Genomic DNA, 25,494 nt, shown 5'->3' with positions numbered 1-25,494 from the left:
AACCTAGGGAGTCATACATGTCTGCACAAGCGTACGTATTTTGTGTAGCAGAAGTCTTGGAGACTAGAGATCTGGGATAAGATCCTGCCTCTGCCAGTTACTTCGTTAGGTCATCTCTTTGCGCCTCCACTTCCTCATCCATAATCAGAGATCTTACATCTTCACAAGGTTCTTTGAGCAGTAGGTAAGTTCTTATTAATACAGTACCCACACTACACAGAAAACACTTGATAAGTGTTTGGCATTGTTATTTTAGCATGAGAATAAAATAGGAGTAGAAAGTAAATCTCACCTTTACTTCAATATTATTATTATTTACAATAATAATGATGATGATGACAATAGCAGTTATAATAATGTATTGAACATTTATCATATGCCAAGCTCTGTGCTAAATGACATTCAGTTCTCTCAACACTATGAGGTAATACACTAAGTATCGCCATTTTATAGATGAATGATATGTGGCTGATATATGTGAAGTAACCCTCCCAAGGCCATGTGAGTATAAACAGTGGAGCTAGGATTTGAACCACGTCTATTTAGATTTAAAACCCATGCTTTTAAACCACTCTGCTCTATTGCCTCATCCAACAAACACTTCAAAAAGAAGCTCCAAATTGCAAGAAAAATTACTCTATTTCACGGAACCAGAGGGCTAAATTCAATTCTTGGCATAATCACTATTAGTTAGTTATGACCTTGGGCAAGCTTCTTAACTTGTCTGTGCCTCTGTGTTCATCTACAAAATAGGGAAAATGGTAGTATCTCTCATAGATTTGTTTTAAGGAATAAATGAGTTAATACACGTAAAATGCTTAGAAAAGTACTTGGTACATGGTGAGCACTTGGTACATGTCTGCTGTTATTACTATATTATTACATATTGTATATGTTGTTATTATATGCCTGTTTCCCTACAGAACTCAATAAATATTTATTTTAGATCTACTGCTACATGGATACAATAAAAGATGAATGATACATGGTCTCTAGCCCATGAAATAAACTCAGCTGACAGGGGTGATGAACATGCAAAGAGATAATCCCAACAGAATACATGGAACACACCATGTGACACAGGATGTTCTGTTCTGATCAGCCACCTATCAGCACTTACATTTGGTTTCTGCCTCCACTGGATTCCAAGATTTCCGGTCACCATCACTTCATAGCAGAGAATGTTTCCATTATCATTCGGATGGAACCGATTCATCTCATTTTCTGATGAAATCAGTAGCATGGAAGTCTCAAATATTTCAGCACCATAATGTTTTGTCAAAGTTTCCAAGGTAGCCAGGTATTTCACCTTCAGGTCGTGTGTGGACACACTGCTGTCACAAATGGTCTTGTTGTTAAACTCCTTTAGGAAATCCTTGAAAACATTATTTATCCGCATCCTGGTGAGAAGGTTCCTCTGTCTGATGGACTTATTCAATGTTTCTGGAATATATCGCTTGTAGCTGAAAGAACGTAAAAAAAAAAAAAATGTCTCTTTTTCATGTATAGGTTAGCCGAATAGTGCAGAAACAAACCTAAGTCTATAAATCTTCCTTCCCTGTGTTGCCAAATGAGAAAGAAGGGTCTACTCCCAGAGGGTCTTAGATGGAGTAAAACTCTGAGGATGATAAATCGTAAGGAGATCGAGGTGAACAGGGACTGAAAGAAAAGAGAAAAGTACATGCTCCACAGATTTTACTGAAATGGGAATTCCTACAGGAATCATCAGATTTTCTGGGTCACAAAGGCAGGCAGCAAAATGCACTTATCTGTGTTTTTGTTTGCTAGTGTCACTGTTCCTGTGCACACTGGTGTTCACATAAACACACTGTTACTAAGATTCAGCATCAGTTAGAAAGCCGTCTGGAAGGTGTCAAGAGTAACGGAAGATGTTTTGTATGTTCTACTTGCCTATCTATTTTACAGTTTTTCTATAAAGATCAAAAACTATTTTTATAAGAAATGGGAAAAAACCCATAAAAGCTAATTAAATACAAAAGACTTAGTGTTTGCCATGTGCACATGTCTCAGATATATTAAATGGATCAACAAGTAAACTGAAAGATTAGTTACCCATCCAGGTGCTAATGAGAGAGTATCTATGACTAACAGAATCTCCGCAAACGGATATACTGCTAGAACAGGAGCCAGCTTTATGAAGAGTATGAACACCAAAGAAAAAGAGAACAAGTCCACTGGGGGTCAAAGTGGGGAGACCCGTCAGCCTGTTACTCCCAGGCCTGAAAAAACACCTGGCACAGGGAAATCCCTGCTGCACAGATGCTTTCACAACCATGGAAAACTGTGGAGTTTGAAATTTATCCCCAACAAATATTGTAATTTTTTTAGATTAATGTAATAGAGAGGAAAATCTGAGGAGAGTTATCATTTTTTACTTTAGCCTCATGAAAAAATAAAGAGGAGGTGCCCAGAGCAAAAGCCACAGAAAACAGAGAAAGTAGCAGAACAGCATATGTCTAATCAGTCCCTGCATTTCTGAGGAGCAACTTGTGATCTGCTCCAGACTCTGGTCAAGGGCAAGGAGATACAAGAAGTAACCTTATGAGAAGATACATGCCACCTATCACAAATAACACCGCTATAAATAATTCCCTCTTCAAAATGAGACTGTCTTATGACAATCACAATAGCTCACTGATTTAAAAATTATATTTCCAGACTTCCCTGGTGGTCCAGTGGTTAAGAGTCTGCACTTCCACTGCAGGGGGCACAGGTTTGATCCCTGGTCGGGGAACTAAGATCCCGCATGCTGCACAGTGCGGCCAAAAAAAAATAAAAATAAAAATCATATTTCATAGATGAGTGGGAGTTACGCAGATTCAATATTCCTTCACAAAGACTTGATCACAAATGATAATTTTAAGTAAATACAGTTTTCTTAAGGTAACAGTTGATCGTGCTTCACATCAGAATTAACGGCTCTCTAGTGAACGAGTTCTGGCTGGGAACGATAGCAGCTGCCTGTAGAGCTATACTCAGAAGGATTTTAGGACAGATCCAGCACAAAAGGAAAAAGTTCAGTGATAGATGGCAATGCCCAGCATGGGCAGAGAGGAAGGGGGAGGGCATGCAGGCCACTAATTTGACTGGCACCCCAGCTCAGAACTGTCACCCTAGTACAAATTTCTGAGGTCATCAGCCAACATTCAAAATCAGGACACAGTTATAACTGTGTTACCTTTCATAAATATTCTAAAAAAGAGCTGCGCTCTGCAGAGAGCAGTAGTCAGCCAAGAGCTGGCAGTAGTTAACCTGAGATGTATGAAAACGTACAAAAATAACACCATCCCCACAATCAATTCTTTAGCCAGCAGGAAGGTTTACCTGATGTCCTTGGGAAGTTCTGGCAACTGCATCTTCTTCATCATGGCATAGTGGGAGATGGCCAGGACGGCCATTCCCAGACACTCGTTCTCAATATCATGCCCATCCTGCTCCGTCTTGGCGTCTCGAATGGGAGCCAGGCATTTGACCAAATCATACTGTCCCTTTGGAGCAGAGGTGAGAAGAAAGGAACCACCACTTAAGTTTCAAAGAGTCCACCCATGTTTCTGATCTTGAGAGGAAGGTTCCCCATACAGGGAGGTGCTACCCAATAAGCAGTACCGCAATGAGACTAACGAGATTTAGAGTTTCTCTGGCACCAAAGCTCTTTCTCAACAGCTGGGCATGAAGGGGCTTGGGAAAGGTCTCCCCAGGTTAATTCACTCGTTTAATAAATACTCACTGAGCACTATGCTGGGTGCTGGTGAACAGTATGAACACATGAAGCCCCTCTGTGGGGCTTCCCATGTAAGTGATGATGAAAAGCAGCATGTACTAGGCTTGGGCTGCACCAGGGCATGGGACGTGACAGCTGTCTGGGGTTTGATTATTTGTTAACTCCACAACGAACCGGTGTATAAATGACAGAGCAGCACACACCCTTCTGATGTAGATTGACAGAAAGGAGAAGGAATCCAGATTCTACACTGCATCATTACCACACGTAAGTTTTTTCAACATCTGCTGTTCAAGTTTCCGGTAGTGAAATGTATCACCAAAATACACCCCCTCGCTCATTGAGGCACGCCACATTCCACGAGCCAATGAAGGCTGCTAGGTCCCCTTTATTAAGCCCTAACCTGAGTGCTAGGCACTGTGCGAGGTTCCTCTCATTTACTATTTCACTTAATCTTTACAACAGCCCTATGAGGGGGATGCTAACATCATCATCTCTGCCTAACAGCTGAGAAATCTAAGGCACCAAAAGGTTAAATAACTTCATTCACTCACTTGGTAATCATTGATTAACAAGAACCAATTACGGGCCAGATGTTATTCTAGGTGCTAGGGATACAGCAGTAAACCAAACCACATCGCGGACTCTACGGAGGTTTTCAGGAAAGAAAGAAGAACAAACAAACAGAAATATATAACCTCAAGTAGTTACCAAAACCAAAGTCAAGTAGAAAGACAGAACACTGTGGGAGCTGGGGACCTAGTGAGTGGTGGGGTAGAGGGTCAGACCAGATGTGACTGCAGGGCTACGGCTCTGCAACACTGTGCTACAGTCACACTCAGTCTTTACTCACCGACTGGAAGTGTACAGAGCTCTTAGGATTGGGACCTCATTAGCCTTTCTCCAGCTTGAAAAGAGGCAGACATGAAGTATGGGGGTGGTGTTCCTACATAAGGAAGACACTCACTATCCCTGAAGCAACTTTAGTTTAGTGGGTTTTGGACGGAGGGTTCTCACTGCTGCAGTTCCCCCTTTTCCCCAAGATAGGACTTCTTGTTTCTCTCAGTAAGAAAAGGACACTGACCACTTCTACAAACTACCAAGGACCAACAACAATCATCTCCACCAGCAATGTGTGAAGAGGAGAAAAAAATCTGAAACTATTTTGTCTGGCTGTGATTTTCTGTCAACATCACTGTACAACTACCTCAAGTAACTCATTCCTGAAGCTCTGAAAAGTCAGGTTCTAATACAATACTTACTCTTGAAGTATGGTGCCCTCTTTTTTTACACTTCCTCTCCCAAAAAAGTAAAAGAATCAATCTCAGAAATGAATATACGTAAAACTGGGAGGCTGAATTCAAAAAGACCAATCTGAAAATGGCCAGTTCACTTATTTTTTCCACACAGTATCTGCCCAGGGCTGTGCCCTGTCCCATTTCTCTACTGTCTCTGAGCCCAGTCCTCAGGTATATTATGGAACGTGGACAGTGTGCAATCACAACTAAAGCTGTACGAGAGAATACAACTGTGACACATAACCCACACGTGTAAAAGTATATCCTAAGGAAATAATAAACAGAACACATATTTAGACGTATGTATGAGGCTGTTTTGTAACAGTGATAGCGTAACAGGGGAAAAAAATCAAGAAAAACCAAAACTGTTCAGAAACAAGGATTAGTTAAATAAAGGCTGACTTTTCCTCTGGATTCCAGTCTCACACTCGATTTCCTACCCGAAATCTCCACTTGTGTATCTCACAGGTATCTTCAGAAGAGAGCTCCTAATTTCCACCCCTTCTCCAACCTGCTGCTCCCAGTCTTCCCTATGCAGGGAATCACTCCATTATCTATCAAACGCTGCCCAAAATAAATCTCAAAATTCTCTTCGATTCTTCAAATATCCTCACTTTCCACATCCAACTCATAAGCAAATCACATCAAATCCATCTCCAAAATTAATCGCAGATCCACCCATTTTTCTCCAACTCTACTGCCACTACACTGGTGCTACTGGCATCTAAGGAGAGGAGGCCAGGGGTGTGGATAAATATTCCACAATCCCTTACAACAAAGAATTAACCAGCCCAAAATGTCAGTAGTGCTGCTTTTGAAAAGCTTTGCTCTACTCTGAAGAAATACTTTCCCCACTCCTCCCTTAGAATTGCACTTTTTTATTCTCCAAAGTTCAGTATAAATGCCACCTCTTTAGAGGGATCTTCTCTGATCACACTATTTAAATTAGGTCTCCCCATTCAAACCTCCCTCCCCATATTCTCTATGACAAAGGCCTTTTTCTTCATAGCACTTTTCACAATTTCTTGTGTATTATCTATGTATCATTTTATCTGCTTGTTTTGTTCGTCCAACTCGACTATATGTCTGGTGCTTGCAGAGACCATGTCTGTCTTGTTCACCACAGTTTCTGTAGCACCTTAGCAAAAAGTACACAGACACTCAGAATAAGATATTTTCAAAAACTACACAGTGCATAATACATATTTGCATGATAAAATCAGGAAGCACATAAACAAAAATGTTAGTTATCTCAGGGTAATGTAATTTAGGTGACTTTAACTTCTCTTTCTGGCTTTTTTCTAGTGTCTTATCATTCTACCCTGCCACCACTGTGACTCAGAGTGGCCACCTCCTTCCTCTCTGTGACTGCTGAGAAGTACCTTCGTGATTAGCCTTGCTGAACTACACCTTCCCTCACTTATAGCTCCCCTCTGCTCTCTGCACAGGAGGCACTGTAGACACGAACTGAAATGGTAGGAGGGGGGAAAAAGAAAGGAATGGGGAAGAAGTAAAGCCCAAAAAGCCCACAAGTGGGATAACCAGCCTGTTGGATGCTGAACTGCCTTCCCCCTCCTCACCTGGGGCAAGTCCAGGGTTGGTGAGAACTACCCATGGAACAGGCCATAAAGCATCTTAGCTGCCACCATGGTCGGCTGCGCCAAGGAATCTGACCCCTACCATGTCTTACCCACCCCACAAACTCCAGGCTCTCCTGGGCCCAACATCTTACCTGAGCAAACAGATACTCCAGTGAGCTGGCGTCAAGGAGAGGGGTTGCATCTGGAACTTTTTTTTTCTCGTAGCTGTTCTTCTGCTTCTTTGGAGAATGTCGCCATACTGACTGCTCGTTATCATTGGTCCCGTGCCAGTTGGTGAAATAGAACCTGGAAGGCAGGAAGATGAATGTTAACTGTGGGAAAGGGGACCTTGGCATGCATGGGAGAGGTGTCCTGGTTCTACCCAGAGCGATCAGTGCCAGAGGTTAAACTTCCCTGAGAAGTAAACAGACAGACCTTTCATCTGTGTAATGCTTCACTGTCTATAAGGTCCTTTTCTTTTCATTCTTACAAGCACTCTGTGAAGAGCATACTGCCAGAACCTCATCTATGACTCAGGGAGATAAAGTGACTTCCTTAAAATCACAAAGGAATTTCCACTCCATCTTCCTAGATAGCAAAACACTGCTGTCTAGAACTAGATGCTAGTCCAGCAACTCCCTCCACCGTTAGTAACGCCAGCCTGCCCTGAATCCAAGACCTATTTCACAGTTTAACATTTCTGAAATCTAGTTTCATCATACAGTCAAGACATACAGTTAATGTAGCAGTGTTTCCTAATTCTCAGATGGCTGTTACTGACACTTTTTAATCTTACAATGAACAAAGTTTTAAAACAGAAGAAATATACAAACACTACTACAAGCATCAGCTGCAGTGCCCTGAACTAATAAATGCTTTATATACATTATGCTATTTAATGCTTACAGCAACTGTACAAGGTATGTTTCATTGTTTCCATTTTATAGATAAGGAAAACTGAGGTTCCGAGAAGCTAGGTCACCTAAGACCACAAGCCTGTTCTCTCCACTACTACTTTCCTCTGCCACCTGTAAGAGAAACACAATGAGTTCTGGAATGCGTGAAAGTGACTGAGCCAAGCTGATCCAGGCCAGCTCTAGGCTACAGACTCAGAGGGTACCTGGGCCTCTCTCCCTTGACATGCCCACGTGCTGATGAAAAACCACCACGGCATGGAGAAGGAACATATAAAACCTCCCAAAAAGGAGCTGCCGTTAAACTCAGATATGTCAGTGAGCTATATTTGCAGAGCCTAGGGCATGCCAGGTCCTGGGCCAGGCTCTGGAACACAAGGGGTTCTCAGGCACAGTCCCCGCCTGCTGTGAATTCCCTGTCTATAGGCAATCAGTTAAATCCAGGGGGCACATCTCATAAACAGGGCTACACTGTGACTTTCATGGACCCCACACAGTTTTCCTTTCCTCCATAAAAAAAAAATATTAAAGTTATATTTTACAACTATGTTGGTATAAAGATGAATGTAATCCAGGCTGGATTATTTTTTTTCCTGATTTTAATAAAATTAAAACACTTCTGTGGACCCCTAATAACATCATAAGCCCAAGGCATTGTGCCTCATAGATAAGTTTTTCTTGAACATGAGTGTCTCAGATAAGGTGCCAAAGGAGTACCAAGGAGGAAGAAGTTGTTGCCTCTGCCAGGGGATGTGGCAGGGAAGGGTAAAGGGTTGGGGAAGGGAGTTGGGACTAGGATAAATAAATACCAGGCTATGGAGTCTGGACCATACACAGAAGGCAAAGGAAAGACTGAAACAAACTGATGTGAGGCAGGATCCCACTAGAAGAGAGCCCCACAGAAAATGGACTAAAATGAGAGAGGCCAAGAGACAAGCAGGCGCCTAAGGCAGCAGCCTGGGCAATGCCGTGAGGTTTGTGGGGGCAGAGGCCTCAGTGCCTTGCTCATCGCTAAATCCCCAGCGCCTGGCATATAACAGGTGCTTAATACACGCTTGCTGGATGCAGAAACAGCAAATGAATGACCTAACTCAAGAAGTAGCAATTAAAATGGAAACGATGGATAAGAAGTTACTTTAAAGGTAAAAATCAACATTTTACAACTTTCAAGTGATTCTATACAGCCCATCTTCCACATAACTCACGGAAATGACTGATAATTTGACTGTGGCCTTTGGCATCTCTCTCTCAGACAGAAAGAGCCACGCATCCACAGAGTCCACATGCAGCATAAACCACAGCTGCAGGACTGTCCCCGTACCTTCCCATGGGAGAGTAGAAGCCTGAGGCTCTCAGCTGACAAAGAGGCCAGCATTCATGCTGCCCCCAGGCTGAGGTGCCTGCTCTTCAAGGGCAGAACAGAGCAAGGCGGGGAGGACTCCTCCAGGATCGGCTGCCCTGGGCAGGCAGAAAGTAAGAGGTGAACCAGCCCTACCAGCTGAGCAGATACAGGAAATCTGACACTGGGGCAGAAAAAGATGGACAAGGCCGTGGCCAACTCCTCTGACTGCTGAGGGAAATCCAAAATGGAGAGTTCTCTTCATTCATACAATAATCTAGTGATCTACTATAAGTTCCAGGGGGTCTTCCTGGGAGGAGACAGGTGAGAGGGTCTAAATGGGACAATTAAGAGAGTAGCTAAGAGCTTCTGAGTGCTAATCGTGTGCCAGGCACTCCATATACAAAGGTTCAAAGTGAGGCTCTGACAGAGGGGCACGCAGGACAGGTAAATTCTGTTTGAGAGTGGAGGAAGGTGGTAATGAGAGAATGAGAACTATGTATGGTATGGAAGCTTAACTGGGATGAGGGGGGAAAGGATTCAAGGATGGAGGAAGTTGTCTGAAAGAGCAACACTGAAGACAGATTTTCCCTGAACCAGTTGGAGCCATGGATCTCCCACACCCCGCTGAGTCTCTATGATAAAGAGCCAAGGGCCCAGCATACTCCCTCGGGGCTGAACGAGGACATTTTCTGAGGTTGCTGTCTGAGCCCTGCGAGACCAGCCTTGCCTTGGAAGCTTTTTGGTTAAGATGTTCAGACAAGATAAGGCAATGTGCAGCTTCTCCACTACAGAAAGGCTGAAGGGAGCCTAAAACAAGGCTGGATCTCTGGAAATTGCCTATAGTCAAAGGCTGACAGCTCTCTATTTAATAAGACAATAAAAAGAAAAAACCTTTAGATCAGTTAACTGCCAAAATCAACATCTTCCATAAGCAACAAGGATATATTGTATAGCACAGGGAAATATAGCCATTATATTGTAATAACTTTAAATGGAGTAAAACCTACAAAAATATTGAATCACTATGTTGTACATATGAAACTAATATTGTAAATCCACTATACTTCAAGAAAAATAAATAAATAAATGTAACAACAGGGAATATTTCAAGGAAAAAAAAAAAATCAACATCTTCCTAATCGCTAATAAGTCAAAACTAGTAAGTACACTGAAGACAGAAATTGTGCGCTCCTTTCAAAATTAATTATTAAACTTGGGCCAATTCCTGATATTACAACATGCTAAAGGAAAAAAATTAAGAATGATCTAAATAAATGTAGTATGATAGCTGCTGATATTCCTTTGCAGAATGATGTGGAAGAACACTGCAGGAAGGAAGGAAGGAGGGAGGGAGAGATTATCCCCCTTATTGGCGGGATAGACAGACCTGCCAATAAGAGATATGCCTTCCTTGCAAGTTTTTGAGAAAATTATATTACAGATGATTACATATTCTAAGTTTATGTACAGCTATTATATACAACGAATTCTCTTTAGGTTTCTATAGAACTTTACTAATGGATAGTAAAATTCATTTAGATGAAAAAGCAAGAAAATGTTTTTTATTTAAAAAGGAATAAAGAATATGCTTGTCTTATATTAAGATACATTACAAAACAATAGCTATCAAAATTACCTAAAGGCATAAAACTATAATTAAAGTACAAGAACATAGAGCTGGGATTCCGCTGAAACAGTCACCAACATCTATTTTCATATTACACCTTCTTCAGTGGGGAGATGATGAGGTTTCAAAATTATGTAGTTGGTTGTAATGCAAATGCTTTAGCTTAGGGTGGGATCTTTTTTTCCAAGTTCAAAGAGCTTGTGGTAACAAAGCAATATCCTGTTGAAGCCCAATGTCAGGTACAAAGTCAAGGTGCCAAAAATGAGGCAGCCATGCACTTCCTGGCAGCTAACATAAACAGGGAGCTGGCAAAGACAGCTTTTAATCATGAGGCAGTCACAGGACCAGCAAAGACTAAGGCCTCAAAGAGGGTTCTAATGCTAACAAGACGATTCACTATGTGTGTAACTGTGAGTAACTCACTTCTCTTTTTTGGACATCAGTTTCCCCCTAAAAAATTGGAAGAATTGAATCAGGCAAACTCAGGTCTCTTCCAAGTCCCAGATTCTACCATTCTAGATTCCGAGCCAAGTGGAAAACCCTAGAGGGAAAGAACTAGAACTCAATGACATGCCTCACTTCCTAGACTTCGAGCTGCAAATACATGTTTCAATGCTGGGTCACATAGCCAACCCCCAGGCCACAGAAAGCTAGATTACACTCTGAAAAACAAATCCAAATATAGTCGGAAGGCTCAGCTGGGTGGGGTGAACGTTTCCCTAAATCTGGGGCGTGAAATCTCACATGACACACACCTCTCCTCTTAAGGTGAGACTGTGGGTGAGTACAGAGAGAAGAGGAAAGTCAGCCCCAGGATGATTATCAAAGAACGTAGATCTGGTTCAGCTTCCGCTGAGAAAAACACCCGGGCCATTGTGGAATGGTAACAACTCTACTGACTCCCCAGAGTAAATAGCAGCTAAGATACTGAGGGCCTCTGAGATCTCCAGGGCTTTTCCAGCATGAGCCGGCATTCCATTAGCATCTGAGCTAACCCACTGACTTAATCACATCTATGTACGTTAAGATTCTTTTCAGATAGGATTCACCCTATTTATAAGCTCCTCTGCTAAATACACGTGTGAAAGTATGCTTAACTAGTATCTAACAAACATACTTTCAATTCTAGGTACAGAACAAACACACTTATAAACTCAAGAGACTACAGCAGTGAAGTACTGACTGCCTGTGCCACCTTGGGAGACTACGTGACATTTAACAAAGTCTATAATATGGGAGAAAAGGCAAGTAAGTACCCACCAGAAGAAAAATTACAGCCCCACTAGACAAAAATCCTCAGGCAGTGGATCAAAACATTCACCTCTTTAGAACAAGACCAAGCTAGGATTTCTAGGTTTCCACTTCAGGCAGTGTTTCTCAAGCTCTCTAGTTGCAACTTTTAGTAAGAAACATATTTTATTATATCATGACCTAGTACATACAGACAGATTATATATCTCAAACTGAAGTTCTAAAAAACAATATTCTTAGGATATGTATATATACCGATATTATCTATCCTCATCTATTTCTCTCTTTAAAAAAAAATCCTGGTCATAACTCACTAAATTAAACTCATATCCATGATTCACTGAATGAAAAACTCTGCTGCAGGATATTAATTCTATTCAAAATACCCTCTGCATCATAATGATTTCTTTTCTAAAATGTGGCAGAGAAGGTGGTCAAACTCACCTTGAACTGTTTTCCAAATACTGAAGAAGGCCTTTCTCATACCAAGCAAATACAAAACTTACAAATTATAAAAATGACTACAATACTTCTTGGTAAGTGACTCAGGGCTCCAGGCTAACCGTCGCCCGTCCCTGCATGAGGGAGCCCAGCAGGCACCCATACCTCATCCGGTAGTGGAGCCGGAGTGACATCTTGTTGTCGACGGTGATGGTGCGATTCGGAGCATACCAGAGCTTGGTGTTCTCATCATACAGGGCAAAGAGGTTGTGACACAGAGGAGATATACCTGGGGAAAAGTAAAGAACACATCAGAAAATTAAAGATAGATAAATCTGGCCATCTGTTTCCAAAGCACAACATACGCAAAGACCAGAAATTCTCTTATCCAAAAAGAATCTAGGTCATATTCGCATCCTCTTAGGGCCAAATACCAAATACAACTTCCAACCATGTTCCATCAGGCAGTTTTAAACAAAATAATAAAAAATTATGGCTCCCCAGGAATATATACTATAGCTCCTGGCAAACCAGGTTAAAACCATTTAAAAATAAAAGTCTAATAATATTTCTCATTACAGTGTCTATGACAGAGTCTTACCAAATCCTGCTTCAAAGAAAAAAAGGCCATCTGAGAGGTTCCCAGATACCACCTGATGCTCACCTTGTTAATCACAGTGAGAAACATTCTTAGAGTTTGAGAAATCCCTAATCTGTCTCCTACAGAAAATGTTTAAACAGTTCTAACACACTGTGATTACACATTAAACATGCGAACAAGTTCCTGGCAGTAGCACATGAAATGTGTGTTAGAATAAATAACCAAAGTGATTTCTATCAGTGATTAAAATCTATTGCCATTAATAACAATATACTTCTTAAGTACTCTGTATGGTTATCAAAAATATTTTTTAGTGGTAGCCAACTAGCAAGAACATATATGCTTACAAAAGGTGGTCCAACAGTGCTCCCTTGCCTCCCTACCTGACTAACCGCCTCCTTTGATACAAGAATGTTCGAAAAGGTAAGTGAGATGATGAAGCCAGGAAAGTACCTTTCCACTCACTTCTGAGCCCATGATTAAAATTACACAGACCTGTAATCTAAAAGTGTCGGGGAGATAGGAGAACGATCGCAAGTAATCAATCATTGCTGATATTTTCATGTGTGGTCAGGCCTCAAACTAAGATACAATGAACTTAAAAGCAAAAAAACGTGGGAGAACATGAGGTAGCTGGCACTTGTTTCCCAACTCAGACATCTGAAGTGAGACTGACACTGACTGGGACCCCCACTGGCCCTGCCCACCTAGGCAGGGACTCTCTCCAATGCACACACTAAGTTAAGAAGTTACAGCTTTCTTGGCATCTCCATGCCTCTGCTGAATTCCTCAACTCCTGCTTCTCAAGATATTCGGGAGTTACCCCTTCAGAGTTACACTCCTCCATGTAACAGAGAAGATGGAGCTAAATTTCAAAGAGCATTTTCCCTTGGGAAAAATGGCAAATGGCTTTTGGATCCAGTATTATCAGGACTATGTTTCACGTAAACAATAGGTTTTGTTCATAAATTGGCTTCTGTGGACTAGCCTAGAAATCTAGCTTTTCTTTATACATATCCATATTTGAACGTGAAACATACATATTTGAAGAATAATTTATCTATAATCATGGATAGGTCTATAATTCTACCACAGGTCTGATTCAAACAATATTACTACTTAAAAATAGGAAGATGAAAGATACCTTTTATATAAAAGTACTGAAAAATAGTAACAATACTAACATTTACTGAGGGCTTAGTATCGGGCATCAGGCTAACACACATCTATTACCTTTTAATTCTCCTAACACTTAATGTGGTTAAGTATTATTTTTGCCATGTTACAGGTAAAGAAACTCTGAGATTTAGTCTGATTCAGGGTTACTCAACTAGTAAAATCCAGGGCTGGCATTCAAACCTAGATAGAGGTACTGAGGGGGTAAATAATGAGAGCTAAAAGAACAAAAATTTACCATATATTGGTGAAAAATGAGGAAGTATACAGACCCCAAAGCATCATGTACTATAATAATAATAATAATAGCTACAAGAATCTGTGGTATTCTGTATTCATCTATTTTTTAAATTTATTAATTTTTGCAACAATCCCCTGAGTTGGTTACAAAAGGTAATACTCATTCTCTACAGACTGGGCTTAAAAACTGATGCCCCAAATTGACCCTGAGCCCAGAGTAACAGGATACAGGGGCTGTGTCTGTCTTCAGATTCACAGGCTCTCCCCTCTCATCTCCTTTAGCAGCAATTCCTCTATCTCTCACTAACTGCAGCCCAACAATTCTGTACAAATGATCCTTGCTAACAAACTAAGGTTTATACTTGCTATGCTGATGGCAAGAAGCTTGGCTAAGAGAATAAACACTATAAACCAAATCTCAAGGTAAAGGGGAAAAAATGCCTTAGAAACACCAATTTACATCTAGTTGTTTTGCTAATTACAAATACTTTTAAAGCTGCTGTCCAAAGCTGGTTCCTTACATACTCTGCTATCTAGTCAAAGTAACTCTAAAATATTAATGCATTTTCCCCATAATAATCTGTAACTCAGCCAATTTTATCTGGTGTTATGTTTAGTCAGTAAGGATCTACTACATTCTTCCCTATAGCACCAACCTCTCCCCTTTTAGTGGAACTCTTGTATTTAAAGCATTTTAAGAAGAAAGACATATCAGGAAGAAAATGGGTTTTCTAGACAAGCTGTATTACAAACAAGGTAGCTGACTCTTGAAACAACCATACTATCCCCACAGAGTTGTTCTGAGGACTAAAGATGATATAAGTAAAGCATGGATCAGACTATCTGCCATCATGGCTAGTTAATTTATCATCATGAAATGAGTTGATTTTTTAAAAACAGCTTTACTGAGATGTAATTTACATACCATAAAGTTCACCCATTTTAAGTGTACAGTTCAATGAATTTTAGTATATTTACAGAGTTGTATAACCACCACCACGATCTAAGTGGATTAGATCTTCAGTTTCTATGAATTAACTTTACCTGTCATTTAAAAGCAGGTAGGCAAAAATTGCCAATGACTCCAAGTTTAAAGGATAATGAAGGGCTTTATTTTGTTAGTCAGTTTGGTTTCCTGCCTTCTGAGGGCAATAGGCTAACTTTAGTAAGACAAGGCTCACTTTAAAAAAAAAAAAAAAGAAAGAAAGAAAGAAAAAGAAAAAACGATCGTCTTGTTCACAGGCTCACTGTCCTTCCTTTTCACAACTTGGCAATCTGACCAAGCCACAAAGTGACACTTCACTTCTCACTTCAACTTAGCGTCACGTTGCAGGGGCAGGGGGCAGGGAGGGGGGGTGCCAGGCAATAAGAAGGCAGGTCATGGCAGCATAAGGATAGACCACACTTTTCAGAAGTTTTAAACAATTAATATATTGAGAGATGGCACTTCTGAGCTTGTAACTTTGTGCCAGGTGCTTCACTCTTTTAGTGCTGATATTATTCCAATTTCATAGATATAGGGGAAATCAGAAAACTGAGCATCATTCCCTGGTATCCCCGCAGCTCATTACTGACAGAGCAGGAATAAGCCACTTTGCAGTGAAGAAAGTGAAAAGTGACAGTCTCAGAATTAAATTCACTGGCCTAAGGTCAAATGCAAGTCAGTGGCAGAGGCAGGGCAGAACGAATGACTCCCAGAGCCCACACCTCTCTCCACTCAGTGGAGGTGCAGGGGCAGAGACACCGGGACCTGCTGGGCCCTGGGCAGCTGTCGGTACTCACAGCATTCCTGCGCCGCCCTGATGCACAGCTCCTCCGCTGTGTACTCTCCGCCGCCCAACTGGAGGGGCTCCCTATCCGACAGATAGAAGAGCACTTCCACCCCTGGCTCAGGGGCCTCCAGATTCACGTCAGTCTTCTTGGAGCTCCTCATTTTAGCACAGAAAGCCATGGCATTGCAGTCCTCTTTTATATTTAGATACTGTAGTAGAAGGAAAATGAGACTATGCGGTCATTCTATGTGCTAAAAGCACTAAGTGGTGAAAGAGTGTTTTGAAGGTAAGCAAGCAGAAAGATATGGTATTGGATAAGTACCTCCCCCTGCCCCTTCCCTCCCTGAAAATCAAATGTATCAGAGCTCACAGCAGGTGCAACCTTGGGAAGTAATCAATTATGCACGCTCATGAATTATGGTTAAGACCATATTGTCAAAAATCAGAGTAATTTTAGACATGACCTGAATTTATTTTCTCTATTTGCACACAAGTTGTAGCTGAAAAATGTGCCTCATTCTGGAACCACTGATGTTAACATTACTAATATTCCTGTTACCTCTACCGGAATCATTTAACTTTTGAATAGACCTACTGGCACAAATTACACTGTCTTTTACTTTTATGTCTACCTCCCAGTAAACAGCAAGCTCAGGGAGGGCATTAACCATCCTTACCTATTTTCATGCCCCTAGAGCCTAGCCCAGGCTGGCTCTGAGACAGTACACACAAAAGGACTACCAATTCATGTTCATAAGCCACATGAATGGGTCATGAGAATTAATGAGTGGAGCCAGGTCCCTTCACCCCACGGAGAGGCAGGACGATGGGCAGCACTTTGTGGCACCAGAATGTGAGCAAGAAGCCTTGCTTTGAAAAGGTCAGAACCCACTGGTGAGAAGCTTGCAAATAAGTTACTCACCTGAGCCCCCTCAATGGGGAGAGCAACTAGGATCAAAGAGCCAACTTCAGCAACTGAGCTTTGGGCACGGTGAGAAAAGAGAGGGGAACTAGGTAAAGTCCTGCATGTTCTTTCTCCCCCTCACCCCAGCACCAATGGCCTCAAACCAATTTCCCTGACCCCAGGTTCCTACTTTCCTCCTGCCTACCAAGCCAACCTTCACTTAGCCCCCAAAGTAATGTCCCCCTAGCACATCTCAGATCCTCTAAAGGCTCCCCATTAATCTAGAGACCAATCCTAAGCTCCTAACAGAGGCCCTCCATCACCTGGCCAGCTGGCCACACTGGCCTCATCTCATGTTATATCACTCTCGGCCTCTTACTCCAGGCTTGAAACTCACAAAGCTGCCATCTTCTTGTTACCCACCCCCCCCCCCCAAGCTGTTTATCTCATTTTCCTGCCTTTGCTCATGCTGATTCCTCTACCAGGAGTGCCTTCCCACCTCATCCCTTTCATGGCAAACTTCAATTGCCTTTAGAACTCAGCTCGGACATTACCTCCTCCAGGAAGCCACCTCTGAACCTCCATCCCACCTCCTGAGTTAGATGTCCTCTCTCAAACTCACCACAATGCACTCACCACACTGAATTACGACCCTCTTATTCACCTGTCTGTCCCTCTCTCACTCCCACGTGCTGAGTTCCTTAAGGACAGGGACTGTGTCATTCATATTTGTATCACCAGTGCCTAGCACAGAGCTTGCAGAATGACCCAAAACAAGTCACGGAGGGAGGGCCGCAGTCACAGTTCTCTTCACCAAATTCATGTGCTTGGTCCGTTAGCTGCCCTGGTGAGGTGAGATATTTACAGGAAGGACACGAACCAGATATGCCTCAATGCTACAAACCAAGAGGCATTTGGTTTTACTTGTTTAATCTCCAAAATAAATCTGAAGATCAAAATTTTCCAGAGACCAGGCTGAAAGATTAGCTCATAACTTACCTTAAGGTTCAGATCAACTATCAAGCAAGAAAGTTTTAAAACCCAACACTGAGCCTCCAACTATATCCCAACAATGAAAAACAGAGATAGAAAACAAAGTAGTTAAAGTCTGCTTTATAACGTAAGAAAAAACCTTTGTCCTTAAGAGTCTAAATAGACATGGCAGGGGAAGAATTCAAAGATGGTGTTATACACTTTCACCCTACAGAAATAATCAGGCAAATATACATAATTATATATGTACAAGATGTGGCACCATTTGAAATAGAAAACAAAAATACAACGTACAACAGGAGAACACTCAGTAAACAAAATTAAGAATATCAACATAAGGGCTTCCCTGGTGGCGCAGTGGTTGAGAATCCACCTGCCAATGCAGGGGACACGGGTTTGAGCCCTGGTCTGGGAAGATCCCACATGCTGCGGAGCGGCTAAGGCCCGTGCGCCATAACTACTGAGCCTGCGCTCTAGAGCCCGCAGGCCACAACTACTGAGCCCGTGCGCCACAACTACTGAAGCCTCTGTGCCTAGAGCCCATGCTCTGCAACAAGAGAAACCCCTTCAATGAGAAGCCCTTGCACCACAACGAAGAGTAGCCCCTGCTCGCCACAACTAGAGAAAGCCCGTGTGCACCAATGAAGACCCAACGCAGCCAAAAATAAATAAAATAAATTTATTAAAAAAAAAAAAAAAAAAGAATATCAACATAAAGGAATACTATGCAGCTGTTAAGGTGACATAAAACTATTTGACCCAACACTGAAAGATGTATATGACACACTGCAAAATGAAAAAAGCAAAACATGTATATTATGATCCTTCTGGTTATGCATTTGTACAATATGGAAAAACAGACAATAAATTGTTAACAGTGGTGAATATCTAGGAGAGATTACAAGGGAACTTAGACTGTACTTGCCATACTTTTGTAGTTAAAAAAAAAACCTCCAAAGTAGCACATGCAACATTTGGAATGAACAAAAATTAAAATAACGGTATTGAAAAATAAATGGATATAGCACAGATAGTCCTATAAGTTTAAGATCAGTTTCATTATTCTTTATAGAAGCTATTTTCCTTTGTCTTTCTTTTAAATAATGCAAATGTACATACCTGCATTTATCCAGCTGTCCAATGCCCCCCAAAAAGCAGACTGGATTTTCTTCTCTACTTTCCAAAACCCATTCAGAGCTGAGCTAAAGACAAAGATAAATAAATAAATCAGCTACAGAGGTAACTGCATCAGAAAATAAGAGGACACTTTCATTAAGGAAGCAGCCCAAACCATAAGCAGGCAGGAAAAAGCATTTGGGAGGAAGAAGGCGGGGGGGGGGTATTGGGGGGGGACATTGATGAGGACACTGAGAGGACAGAGAGACATCTTAGGGTGTAAACATCAAAGAAGATATTATTTTCACTGCTTTAAGAAAGGAAGCCAGGGACTTTTGCTTCTTGGTGTAGAGTGCCCTGTTCAGTGTGAATGAGGACTGTGTGCCTTTTCCGTCAACAACCTCTCTCTTGAGGCTGTGAACAATAGTTTAGGGGCCCAAAGATGTGCACTTCTATTTCCCATTTCCACTTCCTTTAGAATTACCCTCTTCCCAATCCAGTCTACCCATGGCTTCATTTTAATGGTGAAACAGCAGATGGTATGGTGAACGGAGGAGGGCCTGGGAACAAATCTGACCAATGATGCTTTCAGTTCACCAAATATTTTTTGAGTCATTCTTATCTGAAAACTTAGGCAGCAAATAAAGGTCTTCCCAACTTCCCAACCTCACCTCAAAGCCTTATTCATACTAAACAAGAATACCAGCTTGGTTCTGTAAAATTAAAGTACCTGGTCCCATTCTTACCACCAACACCAACACCACCGCCACCACCACCTACACAGCTCTGCATTGTTTTAACAGCTTTCCTTGGTGCTTCTCACAAACTCTTTTTAAGAGTAAAATCAAACTATGTTTTGCAAATAAGGAGTAACCACTCTTAGTGATTTGAAAATGGTTGCCAAATCAATACAGATTATTGTCTCAGTTTTCTGTTGGTCATTCCACACATTTTATCAGAATCCAGCTTTAGAAAGAGCACAGTCCCATGCATGACGAGGCAGAAGTGGAGGGGTGCCTGGGGAAAGGGAGATGAGTTACCTCTAAGGCTGCAAGGCCAGCATTCCCACAGGACATTACAGTCGAAGTGGGAGATGGCACAAAACACAAAAGCAATCTAAAATCAGTAGAGTGGGTGTGGCATGATGTCATCTTTATGCCCCTTGCTAACTCCAGTGACTGACACTGGAGAGGGCTGGTTTGGGGAGGTTTTCTGCAGTGGATAAGGCAAAACTAATGATAGGAGGCCAGGCAGGAGATATAAGTATGAATTTTGATGTGATGACTTTGACTTGGCTATTTTGTCATGACAGTTTTTAAAAGATTCAAAGAACAAATCATTATACTTTCAGCTTTAAAAATTTAATATAACCAATTGTTTTAATTACATAAATAGATACCCTGCCCTGCAGCAAAACAACAATCTGAAATTAGCTACATCTAATACCCTGCTTTGGCTCAGAAGCAGGTGTTCAAATCCCACATTTAGGAGACTCATTCGACAATTATTTTCGAGCAGTTCTTCGTGCCAAAAGCTGAGCTATACCAGGAAGCCGCAATGAAGAACAAGAGCAATATGGTCACTGCTCATGTGGAGCTTACAGTCCACAGGACTAAAAGAATCAAACAAAGATGCACAGAAAGAAGTAATCATAAAGAACTTAAAATGCCATGAAGGAAAAAGAGAGCATATAATAAGGAATGTGATTCAGCATGGGACTCAAGAGGGAAGTAACACTGAGCTGAGATGGAACGGCTATCATGGGAGGTGGGGAGAAAGCAGTTTGGGTAAAGGATGAGCATATGCAAAGGCCCTGTAGAGGGAAGAAGCCAGTCCGGTCTCTCCAGATGCATAAATGGGGAAATCCCTCCAACACGCCTTTTTAGGCGTGGGTAAAGAACAGCACTAGCACATTCATACTTGCTAACAGCACGCCTGGGGCCTTGCTACCCCATGTTTCCGGCAGCACGCTGCCAAGGACGAAAGGAAATCAACCAGATGGCCTCCATGCTTTAGTGCCCCAAACCAGAAGAGGGACGCACACTCAGAACCTTTTAGAGCAGGAAGAGACCTGAAGTTCCATCAGTCTCTTTAAGAAGGGCTACTGCATAAATCTTTTTAAACTCACAAAAGCATTTTAATATGCACCATCAGATCACATGTTACTTGAACACAGGAGTCATGGGGATTGAGGATCAGACTACAATCACCAGGGTTCTATCAAAACCCGTAATCAAGAAGAGTTTGGTTTTTCCATTATTCATTCTCTATTACAAGCAACACTGTATTGAAGTCACACTGTACCTAATAATTTTCAAACTGACTTCCAGTATTACTGGACAGGACAATAAAATGGTATCAATTTGTGATGCTTAGCGTAGAGATTAAACTCTGAGAAATCAAGATCAGCAACAGAATTTCTTGACAATATGCATTTACTATGATGTTTTTATAGGCTGATTCAATAACAACAAAAATCCCTGTTCTCAGAAAATTGACATTCCAATGATAAAAAATTAAACACACCCATATAGCACTTAAAAGGCATGCTAGGGCTTCCCTGGTGGCGCAGTGGTTACGAATCTGCCTGCCAATGCAGGGGACACGGGTTCGAGCCCTGGACCAGAAAGATCCCACATGCCGCGGAGCAACGAAGCCCGTGCACCACAAGTACTGAGCCTGCGCTCTAGAGCCCGCGAGCCACAGCTGCTGAGTCCGCGTGCCTAGAGCCCGAGCTCCGGCAACAAGAGAAGCCACCGGGATGAGAAGCCCGCGCACCGCAACAAAGAGTAGCCCCCGCTCGCCGCCAAATAGAGAAAGCCCGCGTGCAGCAATGAAGACCTGACACAGCCAAAAATAAATAAATTAAAAAAAAAAAAAAAGGTACGCTAAACATTTAAACCTAAGACTGGTGACCCACTTTATATGAAATGACGACTCATTCAGGATGACAAGTGTTTTTTGTGCTACAGCATTTGTGCAACGGCTTCATTCAAGTAACATTTCTTTCCGAATAAACTAAACAACATGCTCTAACTACTTATTTTTAGAACAAGTAGGAAAAGAGCAAGATCAGCTTATAAATACTTTGGATAATTCCAAGAAATCAATTCAAGCTTCTTGCTACAAGATACAAAAAGAAAATCTTTAATGCTAGAAAAACTGACCAGTAGGAATCACTCAACACAACACCCTTTAAAAATAACATGATTCACTGGGTTCCATTCCCAACTCAAATGAATACAAAGAAGCTCAGAAAATAGTAAGGATAAAAGTGAGAAATCAAAAGCTTTTTGATGATAGCAGTGAATTCTTCTACCCTAACCTCCTTATAAATTTTCAAGGATTTGAAAGAAAATGCCTTTCTTCCAGTGAAGAAAGTGGCTTTAGTGGCTTTAGCCATTACTTTAGTGGCTCAATCTTGCAGATGCTACTTTACATGAGAAAAAAAAAAAAAATCAGGGAAATTTTGTAAATTCTGAATTTTTTAGTTTATAAAAGTCTTATAGAGATATGTATATCTAATACTTTGTGAATGACGGAAAAGTAACAGAAACAAAATGAGATTCTGTGAGTCTGAACAGGACTAACTGCAATAAACGGGGTAGCACAACTATTTTTAAGATGCAAAATTCCAGAAATCAGTGTCTGCAGATATGGAAAGCCTGCTAAATTTTCAAGGATATCTTTTGAAATACAGGTATCTATTAAAGGAAGAACATAAAATTAAATTTTGAATAGTGGAGATGACAGACATAAAGATAGATCATATTAATATTCACAAATATGATGATCAGAATATGAGTGCTTTGGGCCAAAGGCCATGGCCAGATGTATATGATAAAAATAGACTGGATGATGGTTAAAATCAATGACAAATATATATGTATAACTGAATCACTTTGCTATACACCTGAAACTAACACAACATTGTTAATCAACTATACTCCAATATAAAATAAAAATTTTTAAAAAGGACTATCATTAAAGAAGGAATAAATGAAAGTAAAATTAAAAAAAAATTTTAAATCAATGACAAGACTCAAAATAAAATACTTTGGATATCTGATTTTTACTAGAGAAACCATCACACCTACAGTGAATTACTTAATGGATGCCTTAAAGGAATCAAAGCTTTTGATTCCTGAAGTAGAAAACACAAATAAAATGTTGATGAATTAAGGTATGAACCCAGAAAAATTGAAAAGAAAAACATGTAATTTAGAAAATGTCCTGAAATCAGCTGCTTAATACCTTAAGAAATGTTAAGACTGAAGATCTTAAACCTTAAAAACCATTTCAGCAGGCACCAGTCTTAAGGATGGTGAGGAAACCTGATGCAACAATACAAGCTCCAAGAGGGCAGGGACTCCTGTCACTTTTGTTCCATGCTTTACTGTATTAGGTGATCAGTAAGTAGCTAAATGGTTAAATGAAAGATGAAGGTAACAAAGCAAGCAACATCACCCGATGGAAATATCACCGTAATGCAGGGTGTGTGATTTTATTGCCTCTATACACAACTAGCAAGTGGACCTTGAGCAAGTCATTTAAATCTGAGCCCATCCGTGAACCTGAGAGGAAGCATCTTGCCCAACGGATCAAAAAAAATCTCTCAAAAAGTCTTCCTTAAGCTCCTACATGCCTTTTTCAAATGAGGCTGTAGATGTGAAAGATGTTAGTGCTAAAGCAATATAATGTAGGCTTTATGGCAGAGGACTGAAGTGGGTGGCCAACTTGCTTAGAAGAACAAAGAATAAATAGGGATTCTGAGCAAAAGCCTGGTCATAAATCAAAGTCCCATTTCATAAGTCTCAGATGACACAGCAGAGCAGTTAAGAGCCTGAGCTGGAGTCATAAGGACCTGGGTTTGAATCCTGCCTTCCCCACTGACTAGCGATTGTAATCTTAGGCAACTTACTTACCCTCTCTAAACCTCAATGTTCTCAGCTGTAAGTGGGGGGATAAAAAATAGCCTCTATCTCCTAAAGCTGTTAAGAGTTAAATTAGTTAATGCATATAAAGTACCTAACACAGAGTGTAGCAGGCAGTAAGCATTCCTATTTTGGTCGCAATTTCTGTTAAACTGATTACAGCTTGATGGAACACAGTTCCAGTCAAGGAAAGGGAGCTCCAGCAAACACCGAGCGTCTGCAACATCTCATGCACGGAGCTAGGCGCTTGCACTTAATTCTCATAAAAAACAGAAGTTTCAGGCCAATTAGTGGGGGTGCCAGATGTCAAACACGCGACTGACTCCAAGGACCAGGCTTTTTCCACAGGGGCGTAAAAACTGCTTTAAAGTGCCCCCCATCACCAACACCACTGTCTTCTCTGGCTTCGTAGTACTTTCCGTAGTCTAGCATCCACCTAGGAGACTGGTCTCATTCCGGGCCCCTCCCTCCAGAGACTGAAAGAACTGTCGTTCAACAAATCATGAAAGTGCCCCGGGCCCTGCCTGCGTTCCCACAACTATCACACTGCTCTGGCACCACGAGGGTAGGGGTGGATATGTGGGGAGGAAGTTCTGGTGGCCCTGGCAGAGGCCCACCCCGTAGGCACGGAACCTCCTAAAGGCCTAACACACACACACACACACACACACACACACACACACACACACGAACGAAAGCGTCTTTCTTTCCTCTGAGTCTCATCGCCCGGGGCTTCGCACCCACCGGAGACTTGTCAATTACTGTGTCTGTTGCTCCCGGTGTCCCCTGTTTTACTGAGGCCCAGATAACTGTTCTGAGGAAGGCATCACAAGATGCTATGCAAAGCTAATGGATTCCAGCCAAAAAGATGACATAAAAACAAAATCTGTTATTTTTTCCCGTCAGCAAGTCAGAATTATGGCTTTTCTATATGCTACTCCGGCCACACAGAATAACTCACTTCTAACTATAGCAGCAATTCCAGGAATACCCCAGAACCGTAAGTGCTGCTCCATTTACAATAAACTTCTAGGGATGATCAAACAATCAATGCCAACTCGATGATCCAGGGCTCTCTGCACTGCTCCCAGTGAGCCTGCTTTCCCTGAGAGACTGCTTCTGATCAAACTAAATTAAGTCAAAATGTGTTTTCCTAAAAGCCACACTGTATCAATACGCTTTGCTATTCCCTCCCTTTTATTTCTTTTACCACTAATACATCTATAATGTTATTAAAGAGCACAGAATACAGTGGTCAAAATATGGTGACAGAAGTGGACACTCCAAAGGTGGGGAAAATGGCTTGTCTTCACCTTCTGTGCTTTCCAATCGTTCATCACTAAAATACTTATTAAGCACTTGTACCATCACAATAAAACCTTGCATTTATATCGTACTTTATAGCTTAAAAAGAGCTTTCACATCTATAACCACATTCGAGTCTCACAGCTCCTTTCACAGATGAGAAGACTCAGTTTCAGACATTCCCACGGTCAAGTGGCCAGTGAGTGGCGAGACCAGGCTCAGACACATTTCTCAGCCTCCAGCTTCACTGCCCTTTCA

The 25,494-nt window shown here is 41.5% G+C and overlaps 1 protein-coding gene across 2 annotated transcripts in view; it reads right to left on the bottom strand.

Moving 5' to 3' along the window:
- Window positions 1-25,494, bottom strand: part of JAK1 (Janus kinase 1) — a 135,913-nt gene that overhangs the window by 33,626 nt on the left and 76,793 nt on the right. The window contains exons 2-7 of one of the 2 annotated variants that reach the window (XM_061184073.1): window positions 19,001-19,083; window positions 15,995-16,193; window positions 12,361-12,484; window positions 6,773-6,926; window positions 3,346-3,509; window positions 1,121-1,463 (exon numbers count right to left, since the gene is read on the bottom strand). In XM_061184073.1, the coding sequence (XP_061040056.1) occupies window positions 1,121-1,463; window positions 3,346-3,509; window positions 6,773-6,926; window positions 12,361-12,484; window positions 15,995-16,193; window positions 19,001-19,006 (990 nt within the window). In that variant the 5' untranslated portion in view covers window positions 19,007-19,083. The remainder of the gene's footprint in view (window positions 1-1,120; window positions 1,464-3,345; window positions 3,510-6,772; window positions 6,927-12,360; window positions 12,485-15,994; window positions 16,194-19,000; window positions 19,084-25,494) is intronic. The other variant, XM_061184074.1, reaches the window with a different exon arrangement.

The sequence above is a fragment of the Eubalaena glacialis genome, chromosome 3 (assembly GCF_028564815.1).
Source record: "Eubalaena glacialis isolate mEubGla1 chromosome 3, mEubGla1.1.hap2.+ XY, whole genome shotgun sequence".
NCBI lineage: Eukaryota > Metazoa > Chordata > Mammalia > Artiodactyla > Balaenidae > Eubalaena > Eubalaena glacialis.
Note: the sequence above shows the minus strand (reverse complement) of the source record. Positions and strands in the feature narration are given on the sequence as shown.